The 25,830-nt window shown below is 35.5% G+C and overlaps 1 protein-coding gene across 1 annotated transcript in view; it reads right to left on the reverse strand.

The window, feature by feature from the left end:
* The window catches only part of LOC150100631 (fibrillin-1-like), a 1,594,375-nt gene that overhangs the window by 412,322 nt on the left and 1,156,223 nt on the right, over nt 1–25,830 (reverse strand). Inside the window, exon 49 of the mRNA XM_090401848.1 lies at nt 4,994–5,146. Coding sequence (XP_090257974.1) covers nt 4,994–5,146 — 153 coding nt within the window. The remainder of the gene's footprint in view (nt 1–4,993; nt 5,147–25,830) is intronic.

The following is a 25,830-nucleotide window of genomic DNA, read 5'->3' on the forward strand; positions in this document are numbered from 1 at the left end:
TATTTGTTCCATAATGGCAGGTAAGGTGTTTAAAGATAAAAAAAGGCAAGGTATTGATGAGTAAAGATAATTGTATAGCAGCGGACAATATACTGTAGTGAGTTATAAGAAGAAAAACTAGATAGCGTTGGGAAACTGACTGAAGAATTGAAGCAGATATCACCACCATAATGAGTATGATATGGAAGTTTTAAGAGAAGAGGTACAAAAAACAATAGGACGGTTAAAACACAAGAGTCCTGGTAATGATAATATCACTGAAGAAATTATTAAATATGGTGGTGAAAGTATGGTTACAAAAATGTACCAACTATGTAATATTGTATGGAAAGAAGGCAAAATGCCAGAGAAGTTGGTGAAATCGATATTAGTGACATGATACAAGAAAGGAAATAAGCTAGAATGTAAAAATTATAGAACAATTGCTTTGACAAGTCATCTTGGTAAGGTGATGACGATGATGATGATATTGACAGCGAGATTGAGAACACAATTGGAAGCATACCTTGCAGACGAGCAAGCAGGATTTTGGAAAGAAAGAATTACAATTCAACAGTAATAATAAATTTAGTTTAATCTTTTATCCCAGTGAGAGCAAACAAAGTTTGCGCCTGAAAATATCTTCAGGACTGAATATAGTGTTGTACTATCTTACCTGGGTAAGTAGTACAACACCAGGCAACTTGGAGCAAAGGTGGGGCAAGATACCAACACTCCTATAGTCTAACCTAGTGAAAAATAAACTTTGTACAATTCAACAGATTTTGACAATGCAGCTATAAAATTTCAAGACAAGTCAGTAGATTTGTCTTGAAATTTGAAAGCACTTGAAATCTTGAAAGTACTCTCAACAAACACTCACAACTCACAAACACTCACCAGTGGCATTTCATTCCACTCATTCCCAATTTCTAAGCAAAAAAAAAATCTAATCCTCATGCCTTTCATAAAAGAACAGGCTGATAAAATTTCCAGGAATGAGTCCTTTCTCTCCCTTCCCAAGTACTAAACATTTCTTCAACATCATCCCTGTAAAACATCTTCAGAAACTTGTTTATATCATAAATAACTTTTTTTTTCTGCCAATCATCCAATTTTGGTAACCTACAAATCTTCAGACTTCTCATAAGGAGTTCTCCATTGAACTGTTAATCTAGGCCACTCAGCTCTGAATTTCCACCACTTCCTCACACCCAAGTACTGTTGGAAGGGGGGGGGGGCAACTGCTATTTGAGTTATTAAAGGGCTGTTGATGAACAATATATAGCCTCTTGCAGTCAAGTCATCCCTACCTTCCAGCAGTATAGCCTGTTTCCACACAAGGCTCTGGTTAACCTGGTGAGCATTGCTGCTGCAAAGGCATAGCTTCTTTTGTTGGAGGAAATGTCAGCTTAGCCTCTAGGTGGTAGATGACTTTCATCACCTGGTGAAATGTCATCACCTTGCTTATTAGAGACCTGAAGCAGCTGCAGCCATGTTTGGTCACTAGAGCATGGATTTCGATTTCTGTCCCCCCCCACACACACTCTTCCCACATGCAGTGTAAATGATATCCTCAAGGACATTTAAATTTCACTGTAGAAGGCCTGGAATCTCCCCCATTCAAGGGTACAGAAGTAAAACAGTTCTGAAGGCCTGCCATTGATTAGTACATGGGACCAAAACAGGTAGTAACGAACCTGGAGGCCTCCCGATCAGCTAGTGAAAAATCCTGCAACCACGTGTTTTGCTGGTTCATGAGTGGAGGGAAACCAAATACTGTGGCTACAGGGGAACTGTCGCGGTCATGTAAGGACAGGAGACCTATTCCCCTCTGTGTGGACGGTATATTTGAAAGTCTGTCACCTCTCACTCCATGCTGAACCTCTTTATTTTCTCTTCCTCATCAAACACAATGAAACACAAAAATTCTCCCACACAAATAGTTCAAAAAATCCACAAAAAACATAAAAAATCTAACCAAAAATAAATCATAGAAGGCAACAGAAATTCAACCAAACAAGCCAGTAGTTTCAGTTGGTACCATTGTAGTGTCCTTTGGCACTACAAGAGTGCCAACTGGGAAACCTCTGTGACTTCTATTCCTCTTCCTTCCCATGGTCCAACTACTGCTTCAGTTCTTGTGATCCAAATACTTGTTCACACCGAATAACAGACATCATCCTCACAAGAATGAAGGCTTTCATCCCCAGTTCCAGTTCAAACTTTCAGCCACCACCTCTGCTTAGCACAATTGGCTTGAGACCAAAACTCCAGCTGCCCACTCTGCCCGCAACAGTTGCAAAAGAATCATCACTCGCCTCCTGCCCAAATTTCAGTCTCTGCTTCTGGTCCCTTGCAAAAAGCCATTGGGTGCAACTTCTGCCACCCAAGTTTCCATCACTCTCACATCCCAATGGTACTGTAATTATCTCACCTAAAGACAAAGAAAACTTACTTGCATCACTCTTCTCTTCCAATTCCTGCACTGATGACCTGGGCATAGTTTGCTCCACTCCACAAAGAATGGCTCCCTTCATGTCTCCCATAGTCTTCCGACAAAAAAGAAATCCGAAGAATCCTTAACCCGGCGTTAGTCATAGACCCCAAAGATATAGAAAGAAATAACTGTGACACCACCACCTTACTAATGCTGGGTTAACAAACTGAACACAAACAAGGCATCTGGGTCTGATGGTATCTCACTTATTGTGTTAAAAAATTGTGCCCCAGAACTAACACCTATCCTCTATTGCCTCTTCAGTATATCCTATTCAACTGACATCTACCTGACAAAATGGAAACAGGTCCACATACAACCCACTGCAAAGTCAACCAACAAACTACCAAAGTCAACATGATAAAAGTCAACCAACAAACTACCATCCAATTGCTCTCACTTCTGTTCTCTCAAAAATTATGGAGAAGGTCATCAACAACCAACTCATGAACCATCTAGAGACACACCAACTAATCAGTGACCAGCAGTATGGATTCTGACACTTGCAATCTTGCTTTCACCACCCACCTATGGACTCAAGCCATGGAGAGATTTGGAGAAGCTCATGTGGTTGTCCTCAACATTTCAAAGGCATTTGATCGAGTTTGGCACAGGGGTCTACTCACACACAACTGCCTTCCTATGGTCTGCCTTCCCACTCTGTAACTGGATCACTAGCTTTCTCACTGATTGCTCACTACATGTCATGGTGGATGGCTTACTCTCCTCAGATTTCCCCACCAATGCAGGAGTACCTCAGTGTTCTGTTCCTTCACCCTCTCTTCCTTACAACCCTCAGTTGTTCAAGAAAAATGTGAAGAGGCTCCTTCTTTCTTCTATTCCTCATGCCCACACATTGCATTAGTGTGCTATTGGTCTTGTGGCCTTTCATGTGTAGACCAGATATAAAATAAAATTTGATGTTATTATTATTATTAACATCCAACCTTCTTGGAGTTATAGACTCATCATGGGAGGTACACAGTATTGCATACAATGCTCATCTGACCATGCCTTAAAATGGTTCAATGGTTCAAATTCACAACACACTCAGGCAATGCATTCCACTCACCAACCACTCTCCATGCAAAGCACCTACTCCTCACTCCTCTGCTCATACCATCTTTATACAGCTTCCAGTGATAAGCTATTTCTCACATCTCGTGTAGAGTTAAGGAAAGAGAGGAGGGAGGGAGGATTAGTTTTTATATTCTAGGAAAGCTGTTCTTATAGTTCCTTATAGTTCCTCATCTTAACACTCTTTTCAGCTAATTAATTGTCCTGCGTTATGCATAACTTGACCAAGCGCCAAATTGATGCATTGGAGATTAGTATGACATCTGACGTATAATGATGTAACCTACCTATAAAAAAATCGAGACAACAGAAGTCTATATTTTCACAGTTTTCTTTCAAAGAACTAAACAGCAAATGGAATACGTTCCTAAGAAAATTTTACAAAACATGATTTTTTTCCAAAAAAAAAATATGCATCACTTGACGAAGTGATGCATAACGGGACAATTGTCGTTTTTGCGGCACTGTTCCCATATGTGTACTACGAAACAAGAAATGATTTGAGGAAAATCATTTCCAGTGATATTTACCCTCAAATCATTTCCTAATTGCATTTCCATATAATATTAATAATAATAATAATCTACTTTATTGTTTATAGTACTGTCCACTAAATATCTCTAGTTATACCTATTGAAATATCATTACATTCAAATAAAAAATAAAATGGCACAAATCAGACCTGTGCAACACATCAATTTCATCAACTCATCAACACATCTTTTGAGATATTATTCCCTCATAAATAACTTGACGATAACTGTCAGACAATCACCTGTCCAACTCAGTAATCTATTATTTAATTCTATATGTTCCAATTTAGTTACCAACTTATCATTTGATAAGCTATGGAGTGATAAATGTCCTTGGTTTTCTCTATATCAGAGTATGCTAGGTATTGTTTTAATGGAAATCAGGACATATTCTGTAAATAATACCTATGTAAATAAAACTTATGGTGGAAGTTGGGAGCCATCTTCATTTGGACACACCAACCTTAATGGAATGATAAATGCTGCAATTTACAGAGGCAACGTACAGGGTAGACATAAGTAGTAGGCATTAAAAACAGGTTTTTAAAATAAATTAACATGTAATTTCTAATAGAAAGGGATTCTATTTTCATTTTTGGTGAAATGGATAAATTCTTCAAAAATATTCCGAAAAAAATAAAACTCATCTTTGCTCGTTGTACTGGCAACATAATAATATTTTACTATTAAGTGGATTATATAAAAATGTATGTAAGAGTAATAATGAATACATACATATTAAATATATACTAATTTTTATTAAGTGCTGTGGTGACTCTTCTAATTATCTGTATTAACTGGCTTTAATACCCAGTTAATTATTTATAATCATAAATTATTCAGTTTAAATCCTAACATGTGTCTGTTATATTCCATCATTAAATAGATAACATTGCTAACATACCTTGACTGGGATCAGGACACAGTTCACATGGATCTGCTCCCCATGCTACAGAACCTTTCATACAGCAGCATTCTCGTCTAGTCATGTTTGTTGAGCGTGGCTTAAGGCATACACCATTCTCAAACTCAGTAAAGCAGAAATTTTGCCTCATATCTGTAATAAAAAAAAAGAGTTAAATAATGAAGCTTGATTTTACATTGTAATAATGTGATTTTCTGAGAAGTGAGTAATGCATGTGCACGTGCATACACGCATGCAAGAAAATAAAAAAACTGTTTCCTATGAAATATTTAAAACTTATGAAATAGAAGTTTTATGAGGAAACAAAATTAAATTACAATATGTCACTGTATTTTAGAATCACATGTAATCTGCAGTCCAATTAGGTAAAATACAGTAAGTTTTAACAGAAACAGTGAAGATATATATTGAGACAAATACATCTGGTGTATCATGGTATATCTGGTAAGTATTGCTACTGGAAACACATATCTTTCCTAGATGGAGGTAATGCCAAATAGATCTGTAGGAGAAGTAGTTGCCTTTCAATGCCTGGTGAAAACAAAATTACCTTGCTTATTAGAGGCTAAATGTGTATTGTCTTTCCTAGTCTTCAGAGAAAGAACTGAAGTTTCTCTCTTTTCTTTTCATTTCACATGCAGTGCATATCAAACATTCAAGGACATGCCAACACTGTTAGGGACCCAGATTCTTTTGATGTGAGGGTAAGCATTTAATGGGCTGAACATTACAGTAATAAATCAGGAATCTTCCTGACCAGCAAATGAATAATCGTATTTCCACTTACTCTCCTGGACTGTGCATGGCTATCTTTGTTTGCTCACTCTTCTTCTCAACCAAAAATGAAAAAAAAAACACGTTCAAATTTAGTTTTAACATTAATCACAAAATTTCCAACAGAGAACAATTCCAAAAAACATGAAAAACTATAAAAATCCAACCAAAAATAAAAGTAACAAAAAAATTTTAAAAATCAAAGTAACAAAAAAATCAAGGAACAAAAACCAGCCAAAAAATCCACAAACATTATATATAATGTTTGTGGATTTAAAACAATAATGCCTTCAAAAAAAAAAAAAAAGTTTTCATATCCATGTCACCAAAATTTGTGGTCTTAAAAAAAGGTGTGCACCACCACCACCATTTATGGTCATCCAAACCAAATTTGTTATTCCTAACAGAACCTCAGCTGGTAATCTCATTAAATATCATTTACCTCGAATATCAACCTACACCTTATACAATTCCTTCACAAGGGCACTACATGTGCTTTAATAAGAACTAATATCCCATTGTTAGTGATTGCATTTCATTATTTGTAGTCCAAATAATCAAATGGTAATGTCATCTTCCATGGGACCTTCGACATCCACAACTCAAATTGCTTCATTTCTAATCCACTGATCAGTATGGTAGGGATGCTAATATATGTGCCATTAGCACTGACAGTCCATCATTTACTGAATAATAGATAATCTTCACTATTTTGTTAATACCCTTTCACTTTTCTTAACAAGCTTTCCTTCCATATACTATCAGTTCTCCACTTGGTAATTCAGCAGACAACCTCGGTCAATTTTCCTTTACTGTAGGATAGCCTTCACTCAGCCATTTTCAGTCTCATGGTCCTTAGAATTATGAAAGTGCCAAATGGGATGATCTCTGCCACTTCTACTCCTCTTTTTGATAGTCAAATTACTGTTTCCACTCATGTGATCCAAACAATGCAACAACCAAATAACAGAAATAATTATAGGAATGAAGGCTGTCATCCTACATTCCAACCAAAATTCTTAACTGCTATTCAACTTTGGAAATACAGTCCAAGAAAAAATTCAATATATGTGCCATTAGCACTGACAGTCCATCATTTACTGAATAATTGATAATCCTCACTATTTTGTTAATACCCTTTCACTTTTCTCAATTTTTCAAGTTACTCAAGAACAAAACTCCACCTTCATACTCATCCATACTGCAACTTGACTGCTATTCAAACTTTGGCAATGCAGTCCAAGAAAAAATTCAATATATCAGAAGTGATTCAAGAACAAAACTACACCTTCATACTCATCTATACTGCAACTTGCAACAGACACAAAAAATTTCATCAACAAATATTAGTGTGTTTTTGAAATCACCAAATACAAAAAAAATTGTTTCCTTTCCAAATGACAGTCATGCATTCTGGTTGCTAATGCCACTGGATGCAACTTTTACCTGCCCATCTTTCTGCCTCTTTCACATTCAGATAGTACAATTTTAACATCAACCAAGTAAAAGATTGACCTACTGGCACCATTCCTTTCCTCCAATTGCTGAACAGATGGCTAAGGCAAAGTATACCAAGAAATACCCATGTTTCCTTCTGTCGTGACGTGTTCTCTTGACGTTCGAATCCGCCATCTTGCTAAAAGTCACTTTCATCAAATAAGGAAAACTAATTGCAAATTAATCACTGATCTAAGGGTAGAGAAATTTCTATTATACTGCGCCACTCTATCCTTAGATAAGTCTATATGAATTAGTAGGATTAATTCAAAATTAGTTAGCAGTCTTTTCACTCATTCAGGCCGATGGTATTTATTTTTCTTTCCTTCTGGGATTCCCGCTAGATCCGAATTTTTGTGAACGGTGCAGTAAAAAGAAATTCAGGCAAACACAATATTTAAATTAACAAACAAAACATTTAATATATGGTTATATAACAATTACACAAATTCCACTTCTAAATATGAAAAACCAGTCAAGTTAGCATATCAAGTCAAGTCATTCATATTAATCCAATCTTCCAAACTTTCACATACAAATTCACAGTTTCAGAATCACAAAGTTCCTATACCCAACTTATTACAATAGAAATTGTTAATTAATCAGTTTCCTTGTATCTCTCAACTATACTCTACGATTGACTCATAACAGGCACTAACCATGGCAGATATCATTTCAATGTCTATATTTTCAACTCTCAGCCTCGATGGTATGCTACAGTTAATGTTAGAAACAGCGCAACGGAACTAATACTTAAATCTTCATACACTGAAATAAACTAATATGACTGTCCTTACCAGAAATAATCTTCAGTACTTCCAATATTTTGTGAGCACACTTTCAAATTGTATTTATCACACTTGTGAGACACTAAATAACTAAAACATTACTAATCGCGCTTCAAAAACTCCAGATAACAACTATAAGGTACATTAATTATTCTTATTTATCATTCATCAACTAGTTTAACTCCGTACAATTCCCTTTCACGGTAGTACAGAAATAAGTCATAATTGTAGACTGACAGGATTTATTCAGTATTCTTCTTTGAATGTCCAGTTCTCTAATTATCCGATTACGGCAATAATTTCTTTTTATTACTACGGCTGGTTTTGCTTTCAGCCAACTATAAGATTCACTTATATAAAAAAATATCTACTCAACTCCTATCCTTAGGAATCTTTTAATTACTTATACTTCTTTAGTTTACTTCCTTGCTACCTTATAGTTCCAAAGTTCCGTTCCGACTCCTTACTACTACGTATCTATTTTCTGTTCTCCTCTACAAACGCTCCCTTCACACGCGCTCGTTTATTTCCACGCGTCTCTATGACAACCGATAGACGTAAACATTCTCGCGAATGTTACATTAGGTTATATAACTACATTCAGTTATTACATAACGTTAACTTTCATGAAAAGAATAAATAGAATATTTGCATTCCAATAAATGCGTAGTTAAATTACAAATATAAATTCTTACAATATTGACAAAATAATAAATAAAACAGCTTAATAATATTTAATACAGAATCTATTTACCATTAAAACATTTCTTTGATTAAGCAATTAAATATTTGACATAATTAAGGTAGTTATATGATATCAATTACAATTTATGTTATTTACATCAAATAATATTTACAAATATAGTTCTTGTGACGGAAAGTTATGTTGGATTCTGAATCAAACAACATTTATTCTATTTTCTACATAATTAGAATCCAACACTTCAATATTTTTATACAAATAAATCAAAAGAATCCTGAACAGCTAAGACACCTCTGAGCCACCTAGTCCTGAAGATATCCCTCCTAATGTTTGCCTCAGAATCTCCATTATCCTGCTTTTTCGGTGTTGGATTCTGATTATGTAGAAATTAGAATAAATGTTATTTGATTCAGAATCCAACATGATTTTCCGTCACAAGAGCTAAATTTGTAAATATTATTTAATGTAAATAACATAAATTATAATTTGATATCATATAACTACCTTCATTATATCAAATATTTAATTGTTTAATCAAAGGAATGTGTTAATGATAATAAGATTCTGTATTAAATATTATTAAGCTATTTTATTTATTGTTATGTCAATATTATAAGAACTTTTATTTGCATTTTAACTACGCATTTATTGAAAAGCAAATATTTTAATTATTCCTATTTTGTGAAAGCTTAACGTTATGTAATAACTCAATGTAGTAGTATAGCCTAATGTAACATTGGCGAGAATGTTTACGTTTATCTGTTGTCATGGAGACGCGTGAAATAAACGAGCGCGAGTGGAACAGAGCGTGGGCTAAATAAAGAAGAGAAAATATATAGGAGGTAAAAGAGTTGGGACAGAAACTTGGAAGTGAAAGGAAGCAAGGGGAAAAACTAGAGAAGAAGAAGTAAATAAAAGGTTCTTAAGGGTAGGAGTTATGTGGATAATTTTTATAAGTGAGCAAGGACGAAACGAATTTTATAGTTAGCTGAAAGTGAAATCAGCAGTAATAATAGAAGGGAAATTAATGCTACAATCGGACAAAATAAAAAGCTGGACGTTTAAGGAAGAATTCTGAATAAACCCAGCTGGTCTAGAATTGCGGCTTATTTCCGATTTGCCATAAGAAGAACCTCACAGTGTTTTAATTAGTTTATGAGTGGTAACAAGGATAGTTGAAGTATCCTGTAATTGATGTCTAGAATTCTGAAGTGCGATTGATAGTGCTTTAAGTATAACTGTGGATAAGTCTTGTAGATGTGTTTTTTTTAAGTAAGATAAATAAATTCCAAAAGTTTGCTCACAACATAATTGATGTACTAGGAACTATTTCCGGTAAGGTCTATCATAGTGTATTATTTCATTGCTTGAAGAATTGTGTGTTAATTACGCTATGCTTAACCTAACTTTAACTGTGGAAACTCTTCGTGATTGAGAGTTGGAGATAAGAATTGTTTGTAAGATATTTTCAGCTATTAGTGCCTGTGATATTTTGAACTTATAGCATGACTGAGAAATGTGTGAAAACTGATTAGATTGGATGTTCTATTATATTTATTTATGTGTAGAAATTTTGTAAACCCAGAAGCTGAGAAAGTGCATGTGAAGACTTGGAAGATTGTGTTAATGTGATTAACTTGACTTAATGTTTGACTTGTTTCTACTATTAAAAATTAGAAGTAAAATTTATGTATGTGTTATATGACCTATATTAAATGCTTCATTTGTTAATCTAACTATTGTATTTGCCTGAATTTCTTTTTACTGCACCGTTCACAAAAATTCGAATCTAGCAGGAATCCCAGAAAGAAAATAAATACTTCGGCCTGAATGAATGAAAAGACTGCTAACTAACTTTGAGTTGATCCCACTATTTCATATAGACTTATCTAAGGATAGAGTGGCGCAGTATAATAGAAATTTTTCTACCCTTGGATTAGTGATCAATTAACAATTAGGTGTGTTTTATTTTATGAAAGTGACTTGTAACAAGATGGCGGATTCGAACACAACATGAAGAAAACAACGTCACGACAAATAACGCAGCTGTCGACAGGATGTGATTTAATTGATAGAAAGTAATTTAACAGCTGTAAATTAAGAGATTGAATTTAGCTTGGTAATAATAATTGTGGAATTACTCCCTGAAAATTTAGAAAGTAAATTAAATAAATCACAATGAACTGGTTGTAATCTGAAATCAGGCAAAGATAAAGTTTGTTTTTTTTGAAATTAAAGGATTATATTAATTAAATTAATGCTTTATTTATCACTATGGCTGTTACTTCAAATTCAGAGATGGAAGACAGTGATTTTTTAGAAGTGTGAATCCCCAACAGGTAGTTCCCCAATTTTCAGGAGAAGACTCTGATGATGTGTTATCCTTTTTTACTTATATTGAGAAACTCAGAGAAACAGCAGGTTGGACAGACTTTCAGTTGTTGATATTACTTAGAAACAAACTAATTGGTAAAGGTAAGACATTTTTTTTTTCATCTCCTATACTTAAAGAAACATTTGAGTACAAGAAATTTAAAGAAGTCTTACTATCTCAATTTTGTAAACGGAGGAGTGTTGGACCAAATTTGTGAAAGCTACAGAGGATTATACAGAAGGACAAAGAATGTGTTGGAGATTTCTACAATCGGTTACTAACTCTCTCTGAAAGTTTAAATGTATCCAATGAACACAAACCTCATTTGGATTGGGCAGTTTATCAGCAATTTAGACAAGGTGTCAAACAAGAACTGAGGGAGACAGCCTATAAGAAGAAGATAACCTCACTAGAGGAATGTCTTGTAGCTGTCAAGGAAAAGGAACAGATGATTGGAGACCTTTGTCCCTCATCCAATATAGGCCTTGTAAACATAGTAGAAACAAATGATTGTTCCATAGGTGTGAATAAATCCTCAAAAGAGAATAGAAGGAAAGAAGATGAAAGGAAAATCATTAGAGAGAATTCTATTGATCATAACTGCATGTCCGACACAAATGAACAAACCAACAAGAAATTGTTCAAGGAAGTAAAAGACATTGTTCACCAGGAGGTAGAAAAGTTGCAACAGCCAATGAAGAATAAGTTAGATGAAGTAATAAAAAAATTGACAGAAATAACTGTAGGATTTCAAGAGAACTTCAATCCCACACCAGAACATGTTAGCAAAGTAGTCAAACTGGAAGTTGAGAGGCAAAATAAACCAATTTTGGCTAAATTGGATAGAGTAGTGGCAGCCCTGGAGAATGTTCGACAGCAAATTCCCATTGATCCTCAACTACAGACAAGGAGAAAATTTCTCACAGATGGTGGAGATCCTCCTAAATGTTTTAATTGCAACAAGATTGGTCACATCGCTAGGAATTGCTACCTTAATAAAAGAAACTACTCTAACAGCAGAAGGAACTCTAGTTTTGGACATATTTCTCACAGAACATATAATAAGTCTCAAAATTTCCCTAGATCAAGAGAGTTAATGATGAAGATTACAGGATGTGTCAAAGGTCATAATTGTAACATTCTACTTGACACAGGTTGTAATGCCTCAATCATCAGTAAGCATTATTTCCTAAAATTAAGAAATAAATTATGGAAAAAAGTTACCAATTTAAGGAGACCTGTTAGAATTTCCACTCTTTCTGATTCGAGATCTACAGCATATGAAAACGTTCGCACACAAATTTATATACCAGACATCAACCTCTGTGTATATCAAGATTTATTGATAGTCCCTTTCTCACCTAGCTTAAATGCTCACATAATATTAGGAACAAATTTTATGGAGAAGCATCACTTCTCTTGTGACTTTTCCAGAGATCAAATATCCCTAATGAATAGAAGAATACGTGTTAAAGGAAACAATAGGTCTGAATGCACAGGAACAAGGCAACTAACAAGAAGATTTTGTGTGCCTAATCAAAAAGAACAACCTAATAAAATGCAATCATCTGTAGATAAACAAATTGTGAAAAATACTGATTTAAGCTCTACTATACTTGATCAGCCTGTTATTCAACTTGACACTGACTTGACATCAAAACTTCAAGTATCTGATTCTGAGCAAGAAATTTGTGCTGAGAATCAATTACCAGCTGAGATTAATTTTACTAAGGTATCAGCTTTGCATATTAGAACTGAAAATATGAGAAAAGGAAACAATTACAAGGATTTGAATGATCGCAGAAGGAAGACTAGAAGAATAGATTACCAAAATAGAAGATATGCTACAGTCAAATGTGATAACAGTAAGAATCTGAGCAAAAACAAGGAAGATAATACATGCATTGTAGAAGACACAGGAGAGAATTTCATCCAAACAAGGTATAATCTAGAAAAAAAAAAAGGGGGGGGGTAAAAGTCTGATGCACCACCTATGAGTTTAGTGTGAAAAATTTTTCTTAAAAGAAAAATTTTTCAAAGGAAGAGTAACCCTTTGTTGGATTCTGATTATGTAGAAATTAGAATAAATGTTATTTGATTCAGAATCCAACATGATTTTCCGTCGCAAGAACTACATTTGTAAATATTATTTAATGTAAATAACATAAATTATAATTTGATATCATATAACTACCTTAATTATATCAAATATTTAATTATTTAATCAAAGGAATGTGTCAATGATAATAAGATTCTGTATTAAATATTATTAAGCTATTTTATTTATCGTTATGTCAATATTATAAGAACTTATATTTGCAATTTAACTACGCATTTATTGAAAAGCAAATATTCTAATTATTCCTATTTTGTGAAAGCTTAACGTTATGTAATAACTCAATGTAGTAGTATAGCCTAATGTAACATTGGCGAGAATGTTTATGTTTATCTGTTGTCATAGAGATGCGTGAAATAAACGAGCGCAAGTGGAACAGAGCGTGGGCTAAATAAAGAAGAGAAAATATATAGGAGGTAAGAGAAGAGGGACAGAAACTTGGAAGTGAAAGGAAGCAAGGGGATAAACTAGAGAAGTAGAAGTAAATAAAAGGTTCTTAAGGGCAGGAGTTAAGTGGATAATTTCTATAAGTGAGCAAGGACGAAACGAATTTTATAGTTAGCTGAAGGTGAAATCAGCAGTAATAATAGAAGGGAAATTAATGCTACAATCGGACAAAATAAAAAGCTGGACGTTTAAGGAAGAATTCTGAATAAACCCAGCTGGTCTAGAATTGTGGCTTATTTCCGATTTGCCCTAAAAAGAACCTCACAGTGTTTTAATTAGTTTATGAGTGGTAACACGGATAGTTGAAGTACCCTGTAATTGATGTCTAGAATTCTGAAGTGCGATTGATAGTGCCTTAAGTATAACTGTGGATAAGTCTTGTGGATGTGTTTTTTTTAAGTAAGATAAATAAATTCCAAAAGTTTGCTCACAACATAATTGATGTACTAGGAACTATTTCCGGTAAGGTCTATCATAGTGTATTATTTCAATGCTTGAAGAATTGTGTGTTAATTACGCTATGCTTAACCTAACTTTAACTGTGGAAACTCTTCGTGATTGAGAGTTGGAGATAAGAATTGTTTGAAAGATATTTTCAGCTATTGGTGCCTGTGATATTTTGAACTTATAGCATGACTGAGAAATGTGTGAAAACTGATTAGATTGGATGTTCTATTATATTTATTTAAGTGTAGAAACTTTGTAACCCAGAAGCTGAGAAAGTGCATGTGAAGACTTGGAAGATTGTGTTAATGTGATTAACTTGACTTAATGTTTGACTTGTTTCTACTATTAAAAATTAGAAGTAAAATTTATGTATGTGTTATATGACCTATATTAAATGCTTCATTTGTTAATCTAACTATTGTATTTGCCTGAATTTCTTTTTACTGCACCGTTCACAAAAAATTCGCCACCACCTACAGTATTATTATTATTATTTCCTGACACCTCCAAGGAGTCCAAAGACTCACTGATGGAGGGCACCAACTCTACCTGCCTTTACAGTATTCTCTACTCACTGGCATCTACCCTATAGTATTATTATTTTTATTATTACATCATGAGTCCTGCAAGGAGCCCAAAGACTCATCAAGAGAGAGCACCAACTCTACAAATCTCCACCTCCACCACTTAATTCAGCAACTACAATACTACTACTATTATCATTTTATTATTTTATGATAATGTACACGAATGCCATCTACTGCCCATCACCACTACAAGCACCATTAGTATTTTTTCTCTGTAAACTGTGTGTGTTCTGAAGGTTGATTTGTACGTATGCAGGATGAAAAACCTGAGTTTTCAGGAGAAAAAACTGTGCTACCTCAGTACGAGATTGACTAACTCAACTTCAATTGAAAAAACCCATATATAAAGATTTCTCCTGTCATGATGAGAATCGAACTTAGGCCTTTTCCAATTGAATGGCGCAATGTACTGTGGTTCTTCCAATTGCGCTACGTTGGTGTATGAAAACAAGCCTATATTCAGTCTGTTCTGGAAAAAAAAAGTGATAAAATTCAGTCAACAAATTATTTTCCAATTGCTTTTATTTCAATTCTCTCCAAAATCATGAATTTATCAATAGCCAGCTTCTTCACCACCTGAGGCACTGGTTTGGGCACAGACGGTGGCTCACTAAACTATCATTGCTTAGTCTACCTTCTACCCTAAGCAACTGGTTAAATGCCTTTCTCTCTGGTCATTCACTGTGTCATAGTTGATAGTTAATTCTGACAATTCATTCACATTTACTCTTTTAATCAACAACTTCTCCAAGTGTCAAACAACAAGATCAATCAAGTGCAGTCTGTCTTGTAAATACAAATCCTTTCAACCATCGAGGTCACTACATGCACTTCATACTGCACACTATTTCTCCAGCATATTCCACGTTGAGTCTCTGACTCATCGGGGAATATGCTGCATCTGCATCTGAAGGTCAGATGTTAATAATAATAATAATCTACTTACTTACTGACTCATTTACAAATACAGCTCTCATTCTCAGCCGATTCCTGTCACACTACTGGAAAAGACTTGAGATCTTGACTTTTTTTTCCCAAAATCTTTCTTATCATACAATACTTTCCTCTTTGCAAATAAGTTGTTCTGATCAACACAATAATAATTATTAATATTAGCATCAAACCTCCATGAAGTCAAAGGACTGATTGCAGCAGGTCTATCATGACAAAAGATCATAGAACAATACCTTGAACCAATTCACAGTTTCTACACTCACTACACTTTCAGGCAATGCATTCAACTCCCCAATCACTCTCCATCCAAAGAACCTTCTATTTCTCACTCTCCTGTTCACACTCTCCTTATACAGCTTTCATGGATGGCCTCTAGTTCTACCACTGCTCCCTCTACTATATGAAATATCTTCTCTGCATTAATCAAGTAACAACCTCTCACCAATTTATATGTCTCAATCATACCCTTTCTTCATCTTCTATTAACAAGAATAAATTGTAAATTGCATTCCATAATCTCTCCTTGTGTCTGACATTCCATAGACTTCGCACTAACTCAGTAAACCTTCTCCAATGCATCACAAAAAAAACCAAGCAACCAAATCTGTGCACAGTAGTCCATATGTGGGCCTGATCAAAGCCTTATACAAGGGAACCATAACCTCTTTGCTTCTACGTGTCACTTCCTCATTACCACTATAATCCATTGGAATATTTAGAGGATTCGTATCCCAAATCTTAGCAATGTGACACCAAAACTTGAAGTCTCTGACCACCATCACTCACATATCTCTCATCTCCTCCATCTCCTTCAAAATTTCTCCATTAATTGTATACTCTGCATTCCAACCTTGCCTACCAAATTTCAAGACCTTGCACTTTGACATTAAACTGACAGTTGGCTGAGTAGTTAGAGTATCTGCTCTCCAGCCAAAAGGCTGCAAGTTCGAATCCCGCCATGGGCATGGATGTCTGTGAAAATACTAGTGGTGGTGGTCAGCGGTAGATGGCGTTGGTGTAGATCAGGGCTGTCCAAAGCGCTGTCTGCAGGCCACATGCAGCCCGTGGTGCGATTTTGTGCAGTCCACCTGTGGGTTTTGATTTTCATGAGTGAAAAAATAAAATAACAATTTGAATTGAATGCGTATTAGATATTTTAATTCAATCACTAATCGATAATCTCGATGTTGATAATTTTATTTGGTGTTTTTACATCACTATATACCCACGTGTTTTTCAAATATTAGACGTGTCAAAGAAGCATCTTACTCACTTCTTACATTCTTACTTCTCCAGATGCCAGCCTGGCTGGCCAAGTGGTTAGCATATCCGCTTTCCATAGAAAAGGCTGTGGATTCGAATCCTGCCGTGGGCATGAATGTTTGTGATTGTCTGTGGAAATACTAGTGGTGGTTGACAGTAGATGGCAGATTGATTGGTGGAGACAGAGTTGTAGAGCAGGTGCCCTCCCTCGATGAGTCTTTCGACACCCTGGAGGTGTTAAATAATAATAATAATATTTAAATTAAGGGGATATTAAATCCCACATTGTTTTAAAACCGAATAAGAAACTCAAAGATTGGAATCAGAGAGTTTCATGCCGAATATAGTAAACTATAAAAAAATCGACGATTACTAGCGCGAGCTAATGCAAGTAATCCTAGTACGTAGTACAATACCGGGCAACTCGTTGCAAAGGTGAGTAAAGTTCTGATCGCTATTCTTGGTATTTTCCATAATGTAAAAACACATTTCCTAGGACATGTGTTTTTACATTATGGAAAATACCAAGAATAGCGATCAGAACTTTACTCACCTTTGCAACGAGTTGCCCGGTATTGTACTACGTACTAGGATTACTTGCATTAGCTCGTGCTAGTAATCGCCGATTTTTTTATAGTTTACTATATTCGGCATGAAACTCTCTGATTGCAATCTTTGAGTTTCCTATTCAGTTTTAAAACAATTATTTCTTGCAGGCAACCTCTTTCATGCTCCAACCACAATTTGAAGTCCAATGGATTCAGATCGAGATTTCCAGATGGCAAATCAGATGGTGATATGTGGTCAGGCATATTCACCTCCAACCACTGCTGTGTAGTCCTCACCTTGTGTGCAGGGGTTGAGTCCTGTTGGAAGATTCACTGCTTATTGTTAAACAAGGTGTTGTTCAGGGGCCATCCACAGGTTCCAGCATGGTGTCTTGATACACCTTGGTGGAAGTTTTTACCCCTTTCTCACAGAAATGCAACTTGGCTACCCCTGATAAATCACTGCCACCAAACCATCCCTGATGCAGAGTGATGACTTCTCTGAATCTTGGGTGCTAAATGGCAGGTGCAGTGCAACCATCAGGGATATACCTCATTGTTTTGGCAGTTAAATTACTATTCAATGGTGAAAATCTTTTCATTTGTGAAGAAGATATCTCTGAGTCTGTTATTAGTGTATCGCTGGAGAAATGCCTTTTATTTTATCAAAGTATAAGTTGTGGTGTTAGGAAGTGCCAAGTGGATGATGATAGGCTCTCACCACCAGGTCATCAGTTAGTATACGTGAATTTGTTCTCTGCAAGATGTTAATCTCTTACAACATCATTTTCTGTGTACTCACAGGATTATTGCAGAGGCATGCCTTCACAGCCTCACAAGATGTTGCATCCTAATGCAGCATGGTCGACCTGTTTTTTGGCAGTCAGATACGACTTCGGTATTGTAATAACTGTTAATAGACCAATACACAAACATCCTACTGATCCCAATTATTTTTAGTATGTTGAAAATAACAGGTAGCTGTGTGCAATTACAGATACAAGTGCAATTACAGATACAAGGTTCTCAGGCCAGTCTGTATATGTGGAGTTGTGGTAAAGGTACTGGAGAAATTGGTGAGAAGTAGGATACAGAAATGGGTTGATAATAGCAGCATTTTCTGTGGTTATCAGCATGGGTTTGTTATGGGGAGATCATATTTCACTAACTTACTTATGTACCATAACAAGGTGACAAATACCTTGGACAGGGGAGCTGCATATACAGTGGTGTAGTTAGATTTTGCAAAGGCTTTTGATAGACTGCCATATGACAAGCTCTTAAATATATTGAAACAGATGGAATTGGATAACAGACTTTTGTGTTGGATCAGTGACTGGCTGTCAGATAGGTATCAGAAAGTTGTATATGGAGCTGCAGTATCCCAAAAGACAAAGGTCACTAGTGGTGTGCCATAGGGGTCAGTTTTTGGGCCACTGTGGTTCAATTTATATGATAATGATATTGGGATGGGTTTAACTAGTGATATGCAGCTGTTTGCAGATGATGCAAAACTAGGGAGAGCAATGCAGAGTCAAGCAGATGTTATGGCCTTACAGGAGGACTTGAATAGATTGCATGAATGGGCAGGTAAATGGAACTGTCAGTTCAATGTTGCAAAGTGTAAGGTTTTGAGATTTGATAAGCAACGATGAGATGCAAAGTATACATTTGGCGGGGAAACTTTAATGGAAGTAGAGGAGATGAGAGAGCTTGGAGTAATGGTGGACACGGATCTGAAATTCAGGAGCCACATTGCACAAGTTGTGAAGATGTCTCATCGAATAATGGTAATGATGCGGAGGACACTGACATGCAGAAATAAAGAGGTTATGATGTCATTGTATAAGGCCTTGATAAGGATTCATATGGATTATTCTGCACAGATTTGGTCACTGGGTTTTCAGGGTGACCAGGATATGTTGGTCACAAAGGTGGTGAGTGGTCTTTACAATGTGGGGCAAAATTTTGGAAAGTGAGAGCAGAATTGGACAAAGAAAATGACCACACCAAAATTCTGATGGATTTAGCAAAGGCGTTTGACAGAGTACCAAATGGAAAACTATTACAAAAGTTGGAGCAAATTGGAACAGATATGAAGCTAGTAGCCTGGATAGAGGGGGGGGGGACAGATTGAGAGAATGTAAGTTGCACGGCATCGTGTATAGGAGGAAGAGGGGGGGGGATAAGATTGAGACATATAAGCTAGTCAGGGGTTGTTACTGGATCGACATGGAAGAGATTTTTCATAGAATGGGAGAAGGGGAATAGAACAAGAGGCCATCGCTGGAAACTCTATAAGGAGGGTAGCAGAGGAGTGAGAAGTAGATTCTTTGCATGGAGAGTGGTTGGTGAGTGGAAAGCATTGTCTGAGTGTGTTGTGGGTGTAGACACATTGAATCAGTTTAAAGCGTGGTTAGATGAGCATTGTGTGCAATAGTGCATACCTCACACGATGAGTCTCTGACTCCATGGAGGTAAAATGTTAATAATAATAATTATTATTATTATTTGTTGCAATTAGGTTCAGTGGAAGACTGGAAGATATCGGGGTGTACACTTCTCTTTATGAAAGATAAGGATAAGGGCGCAGTCATTACTGCAATCATAGCAAATTCTATATATTGCTACTTATTAGATAATCAGATTTATTTGACTGAACAAAAAGGCAATTTTAAAAAATCTAGAGGGACAAAAGACCAGATCTGTTTTGATAAACTGACCCTCAGAAATTTAAAAAGATGAAAAACGAACTTAAACATGGCACAGATAGACTATAAGAAAATGTTTCATTTCCTTTTACATTCCTGGATCCCCAAATCACTAGAAATAATTGGAATCATCAAAAACATATGTTCATTTCTGGCTACTATGAAATCATGGATCAACTTTAATAGTCAATAATGAATGATTCAGAGATATTAGCATTAACACGTTCGCTGCCATGCTACTTCGGCATAGTCTGTTCCTGTATGCCGAGCAATTTCACTTCTTCAAGGTCACTACAGTAATCTCGTTGCCGGCGGTAAGCGTCATACGAGTATACTCGTGGTTGGCTTGTGCAGAAGAAGGTATATGCAGAGCATATACCTTCTATGAGAATACACAGTTTTGATGCTAGCTCTAGAAGCCAAGCATTTTCGCTTCTTCAAGGTCAGTACAGTAATCTCGTTGCCGGCAGTAAGCGTCATAATGAGTATACTCGTAGCTAGCTTGTGTGGCTGGTTTACCAACTACGAGTATACTTGTAGTTGGCAGTGAACGTGTTAAACATGGAATTTTCTGAGGTGATTCCTTGTTACCAATATTCTTCAACATCTCTTTGATACTATTGTCTATGATTTTGAAGAAAACAAAACTTGGATATGAATTTCCTAAATATAATATTGATACTGTGTCATGAAGTGAATCATCACCAAATGCAAATTTTTGGAACTTTGGTAAACTGTCCGAACCAACTTAAATTTCTCTAGTATTTCATTCTCTAGGTGCATATCTATGAAGCTTTGCAATTATATTCTCTCACTATCACTTCATATCTAATCTAATGTTTCAGAATCTTGATAATGCCACAGTCTTTGTAGAATGTCCACTTGCTCTGGACATTCTCCAAAGTATCCTCGTCACTGAAGAAGCTAGGTAAGTTAACCAAATTTAGGCACAATGGTCAACTGTGATCGGATCAAGACCTTATAAATCAATGCAACAACATTTTCATCACATGTTAGCATACTCATTATTATAAGAGTAATATGCCATATAATGGCAGTAATAGGCTCTATGGTCTCTTTACTATATTTCAATGTTTCCTGAACTTCAGGTTGCTACTATCACCCCTAGGCTATGAATCTTGTAAATCTCATGGAGCACACATTGATACAGTATGCAGCATTACTCTGAACTCTAAAGTGCAAAACTTTGTCCTCAAGTAATCAAAACGATAACTCACATCCGGATTTGCTCAAACTTTATGAAATGTTCCTGAGGGATCTTTGTAGTAGTATTTTTTCCAATAAATCTCCTAAGCTTGCATTATCATAAAATTAATATCTCCTTTTGAAATATGCAATATCAATAACAAATAAAATAAACAACAGTAGCCCAAAACATATACCTGTCAATCTTGCTAGTTAATTATTTAATAGCATTAGTCCACATACTACAATGATATGCTATAAAATTTGCGACCTCTCATATGAGTGGTTGATATATATAAAATGAAAAACACTTCCTTTTCTGAGCCACTCCTTCATCTCTCACAAACAGATAACTGACTGATACCTATCGCACAGATTCTAGCAAGTCTTAATGATTCAAAAATATCACCATATATGAGTTTTCCCTTATCCAACAATACAAATAGTTTGCTAAAGTGAGAACCATTCTTTGTTTTGATCAACATAGAGACTCCTATGACTATCAACCCAATCTCAAATTATAGACCTTAACAGCTTCTCCAATAATAATCAAATCACAAATGCTGTTATACTGTATAGTCTATTACTGGAAACTTCTATCTGAGAAGAACTCTTGTGCAAGGGCACTAACAGCCTTTCTTCCTTACACTCCTATGAACACCCCCCCCTCTCCCACACACATGCAAAATTCATTTTTACCAGAAAAATGTTAATTTGGTATTTGACTATAGGTGTCTTGTAGCCAGACTTTACCCTTTTTCAAGCCTGTAAGTCTATTCTAAACAAGTATGACAAACATAATCTTGTATGCCACTTCTGTATTTTTAAGGTTGCCCTAAAAATACAGTGTGGTTGAATCAAAGATGCAGTAAGCAGAAGTTTAGCTGAAACTCAATTTCATACCAGATGCAGCTCAACATATTAATCATGGGCTTATGTAAACATTTATTAACAAAACACTCTTTGAGATAAGCTTTAGTTATATCAAATGACAAGAAACAAGAAAACAAAAAACTAATTTCTTGTCAGGTACAATATATGCCAAATGCTCTTATGTTATCTGTACTGGTTAATAAAGTCTATCCTCTTAAAACTCCACAGTCTGTAACAGGACACTGTACCTTATGGAGCCTGCATGGCTCAGTGGGATTGGTGTCTGGGGAGCTTAATGAAGGAGTGTCCTAAGGTCGATTCTAGATACCCATTAGGAGTACTTTTTTAAGCAATTCCGGAATGCGATTGGAAGAACAATGGTACATTACACCCTTCAATTGGAAAAGGCCTAAGGTCGATTCTTGTCATGATGAGAGGAATCTTTATATGGGTTTCTTCAATGAAGGTGAGATAGCTAATCTCCTATTTTTTTTCTCCTGGAAACTCAAGTTTTTCATTCCACATATAGAAAAATTGGCCTTGAGAACACACACAATTTACAGACAAAAAATATTAGTGGTAGTGGGCAGTAGATGGCATTGGTGTAGGTGATGATGGTAGTAACAGTTCTCTGTAGTTGATGGATGGAGGGGTGGTAGAGATGGAGAGTTGTAGAGTAGGTGCAATCTCTCAAGGAGTCTTTGGACTCCTTGGAGGTGTCATGCAATAATAATAATAATAATGTTATTATACACACACACACACACACACATATATATATATATATATGTATGAAGATTGATTTACTCGGTTGTTATACATATTTTTAAAAAGAATTGAATGACTTAAACCAAGAGAAATGGAAAAAACAGTTTATTAGAACTACACAACTAGTTTCAGCTTTTTAACAGCCTTCGTCAGGTGCACATTATAAAAGAAATAACCATTAAACATGGAGGAAAAAACTGTAAACATCACATAAAGTAAATGTATATTTAACATTAAAACGTTGAAGTCAACGTATTCAAAGCTTTTCCCTCATTCGCTACATTGTTAGACGTGTGCATGCATATAGCATCTCGTGAGCACCAGTATTTGGTCACAGCAGAATGACAGTCTGAAAGGTTGTAGCTTAGGTTGTTGTTTAGATGTATAGGGTTGAGGATGATTTCCTTAGATTCTATAATCTTCCTTTCCAATTCATCATGGCAACAGAAAATGTTGTTAGATTTGTCCCAAAGGATTGTATGGCTATGGTTTTCTTCATCAGAATTGGCCGAAAACAAAACATGGCTAGATAAAGCACTGGCACGTGTTCTCTTGTAAGCGATGTCCCTCTTCTGTTTCTCAATGTGTAACTCTATTGACTTATCTGTTTGGCCAAAGTAAGTTTATTTAATTTAATTTAATTTAATTTAATTTAATTTAAATTTCTCAAAACCTCACATCCATCCTGACAAAATTGTGATTAATAAATCAACTTATAATCTTTCAGATGCAGAAAAAAGTATCCTCAGTAAAGGATTAAATTTTATTCCATCTCCCAGATCTATCCCTAAAGAATCACTACTTACTAAGATAGAAAAAGCGACCTCCTTTCTCCCTTCCCAAGAAGCAAAACTACTCCGTATTGAATCCATTTTTATCATCAACAATGCAAAACCCCCTACAGACAACATCTCTTCATTGGAACGACAGGTTCTTAAGAGGTTACGAAATAACAAAAATATAATTATTCTTCCCGCAGATAAAAGCAACGCCACAGTTGTTCTTAACTTTGATGATTATAAAAATAAGATGTTTGAATTGTTACAGAGTGACACTTACTCAATCCTTGAGAGAGAGATCTCACTCGTAAACTCCAAAACCAGACCATCAACTTACTGAAAACTACTTCTGAACTGTCTAGAAATATTCGCATTTCTCTTCGCTCTCTCCATCCACTGGTTCCACGTTTATATGGCGTCCCCAAAATCCACAAGGAAAATACCCCACTTCGTCCTATCATTGAAGTTATTGATGCTCCAACATACAACCTTTCCAAATATCTGGCAAAATCTCTCAAATGTTTTTCTGGTAAGTCACCGTCTTTTATTAATAACTCTATGGATTTTTTGTTATATATTAAAGATATTATTGTCAAGGAAGATGAAATCATGACTAGCTTTGATATAGTCTTCTTGTTCATAAATGTTCCTACAGACGAAGTTCTGGTACTACTCAAGGATAAATTATCTTAAAAGATCTTAGCCTTACTTACTCATTGCATCAAGTCAGGATACTTTAAATTTCAGGATACCATCTATAAACAAAATCATGGTCTTGCTATGGGTAATCCTTTATCTTCTGTACTTGCCAACATTTATCTTGAAGATTTGTAAGTTAAAGCTATCTCTTCTTATTCCTTAAAACCAAGAATTTGGAAACGATATGTTGACGACATTTTCCTAATTTGGAGGCATGGCCATGAATCTCTCCTGAAATTCCTTGAACATCTAAATGGTCAACACCCAAATATTAAATTTATGGTTGAATTTGAAGCTAATGGTTCCCTTCCTTTTTTTAGACATCAAACTGATCCGTTCTTCTGAAAAATTAAAAATCTCAATCTACAGGAAACCTACCCACACCAACAGATATCTCCATAGTCAATCCCATCATTATCCTCCTCAGAAATTTGGAATAATTTCTACCTTGGGACATAGAGCTCGCTCTCTTTTTGATGACCCAATTGAACTTCATAAAGAAATCAATTTTCTTAGATCTACTTTTTGACTAAATGGATATTCTCAAAAGATTACTAAAAAATTCCTATTTAATCCTCCTGGTCACCATAATGAAGAGACGAATAATGTAAAAGGCAATATCTCTATACCATATATAAGCTCTGTTTCTCCCAAATTAGCCAAGGTCCTTAAAAAATACAACAATAAGAACTTTATTTACTCCTCTTCCAAAAATCCGTTCTCTAGTAAGCCATCCAAAACCTAGTCATCATAATCTTAAATATCCTGGTGTTTATCAGATCTGGTGTGACTGACATTCCTTACTTTGGCCAAACAGATAAGTCAATAGCGTTACGCATTGAGGAACACAAGAGAACACGTGCCAGTGCTTTATCTAGCCATGTTTTGTTTTTGGCCAATTCTGATGAAGAAAACCATAGCCATACAATCCTTTGGGACAAATCTAACAACATTTTCCGTTGCTATGACGAATTGGAAAGGAAGATTATAGAATCTAAGGAAATCATCCTCAACCCTATACATCTAAACAACAACCTAAGCTACAACCTTTCAGACTGTCATTCTGCTGTGACCAAATACTGGTGCTTACGAGATGCTATATGCATGCACACGTCTAACAATGTAGCGAATGAGGGAAAAGCTTTGAATACGTTGACTTCAACGTTTAAATGTTAAATATACATTTACTTTATGTGATGTTTACAGTTTTTTCCTCCATGTTTAATGGTTATTTCTTTTATAATGTGCACCTGACGAAGACTGTTAAAAAGCTGAAACTAGT

This window comes from Typopeltis vanoorti, chromosome 12 (genome assembly GCF_054136105.1).
Source record: "Typopeltis vanoorti isolate ZY-2024b chromosome 12, IOZ_Tvanoo_1.0, whole genome shotgun sequence".
NCBI classification, from domain to species: Eukaryota; Metazoa; Arthropoda; class Arachnida; order Uropygi; family Thelyphonidae; genus Typopeltis; species Typopeltis vanoorti.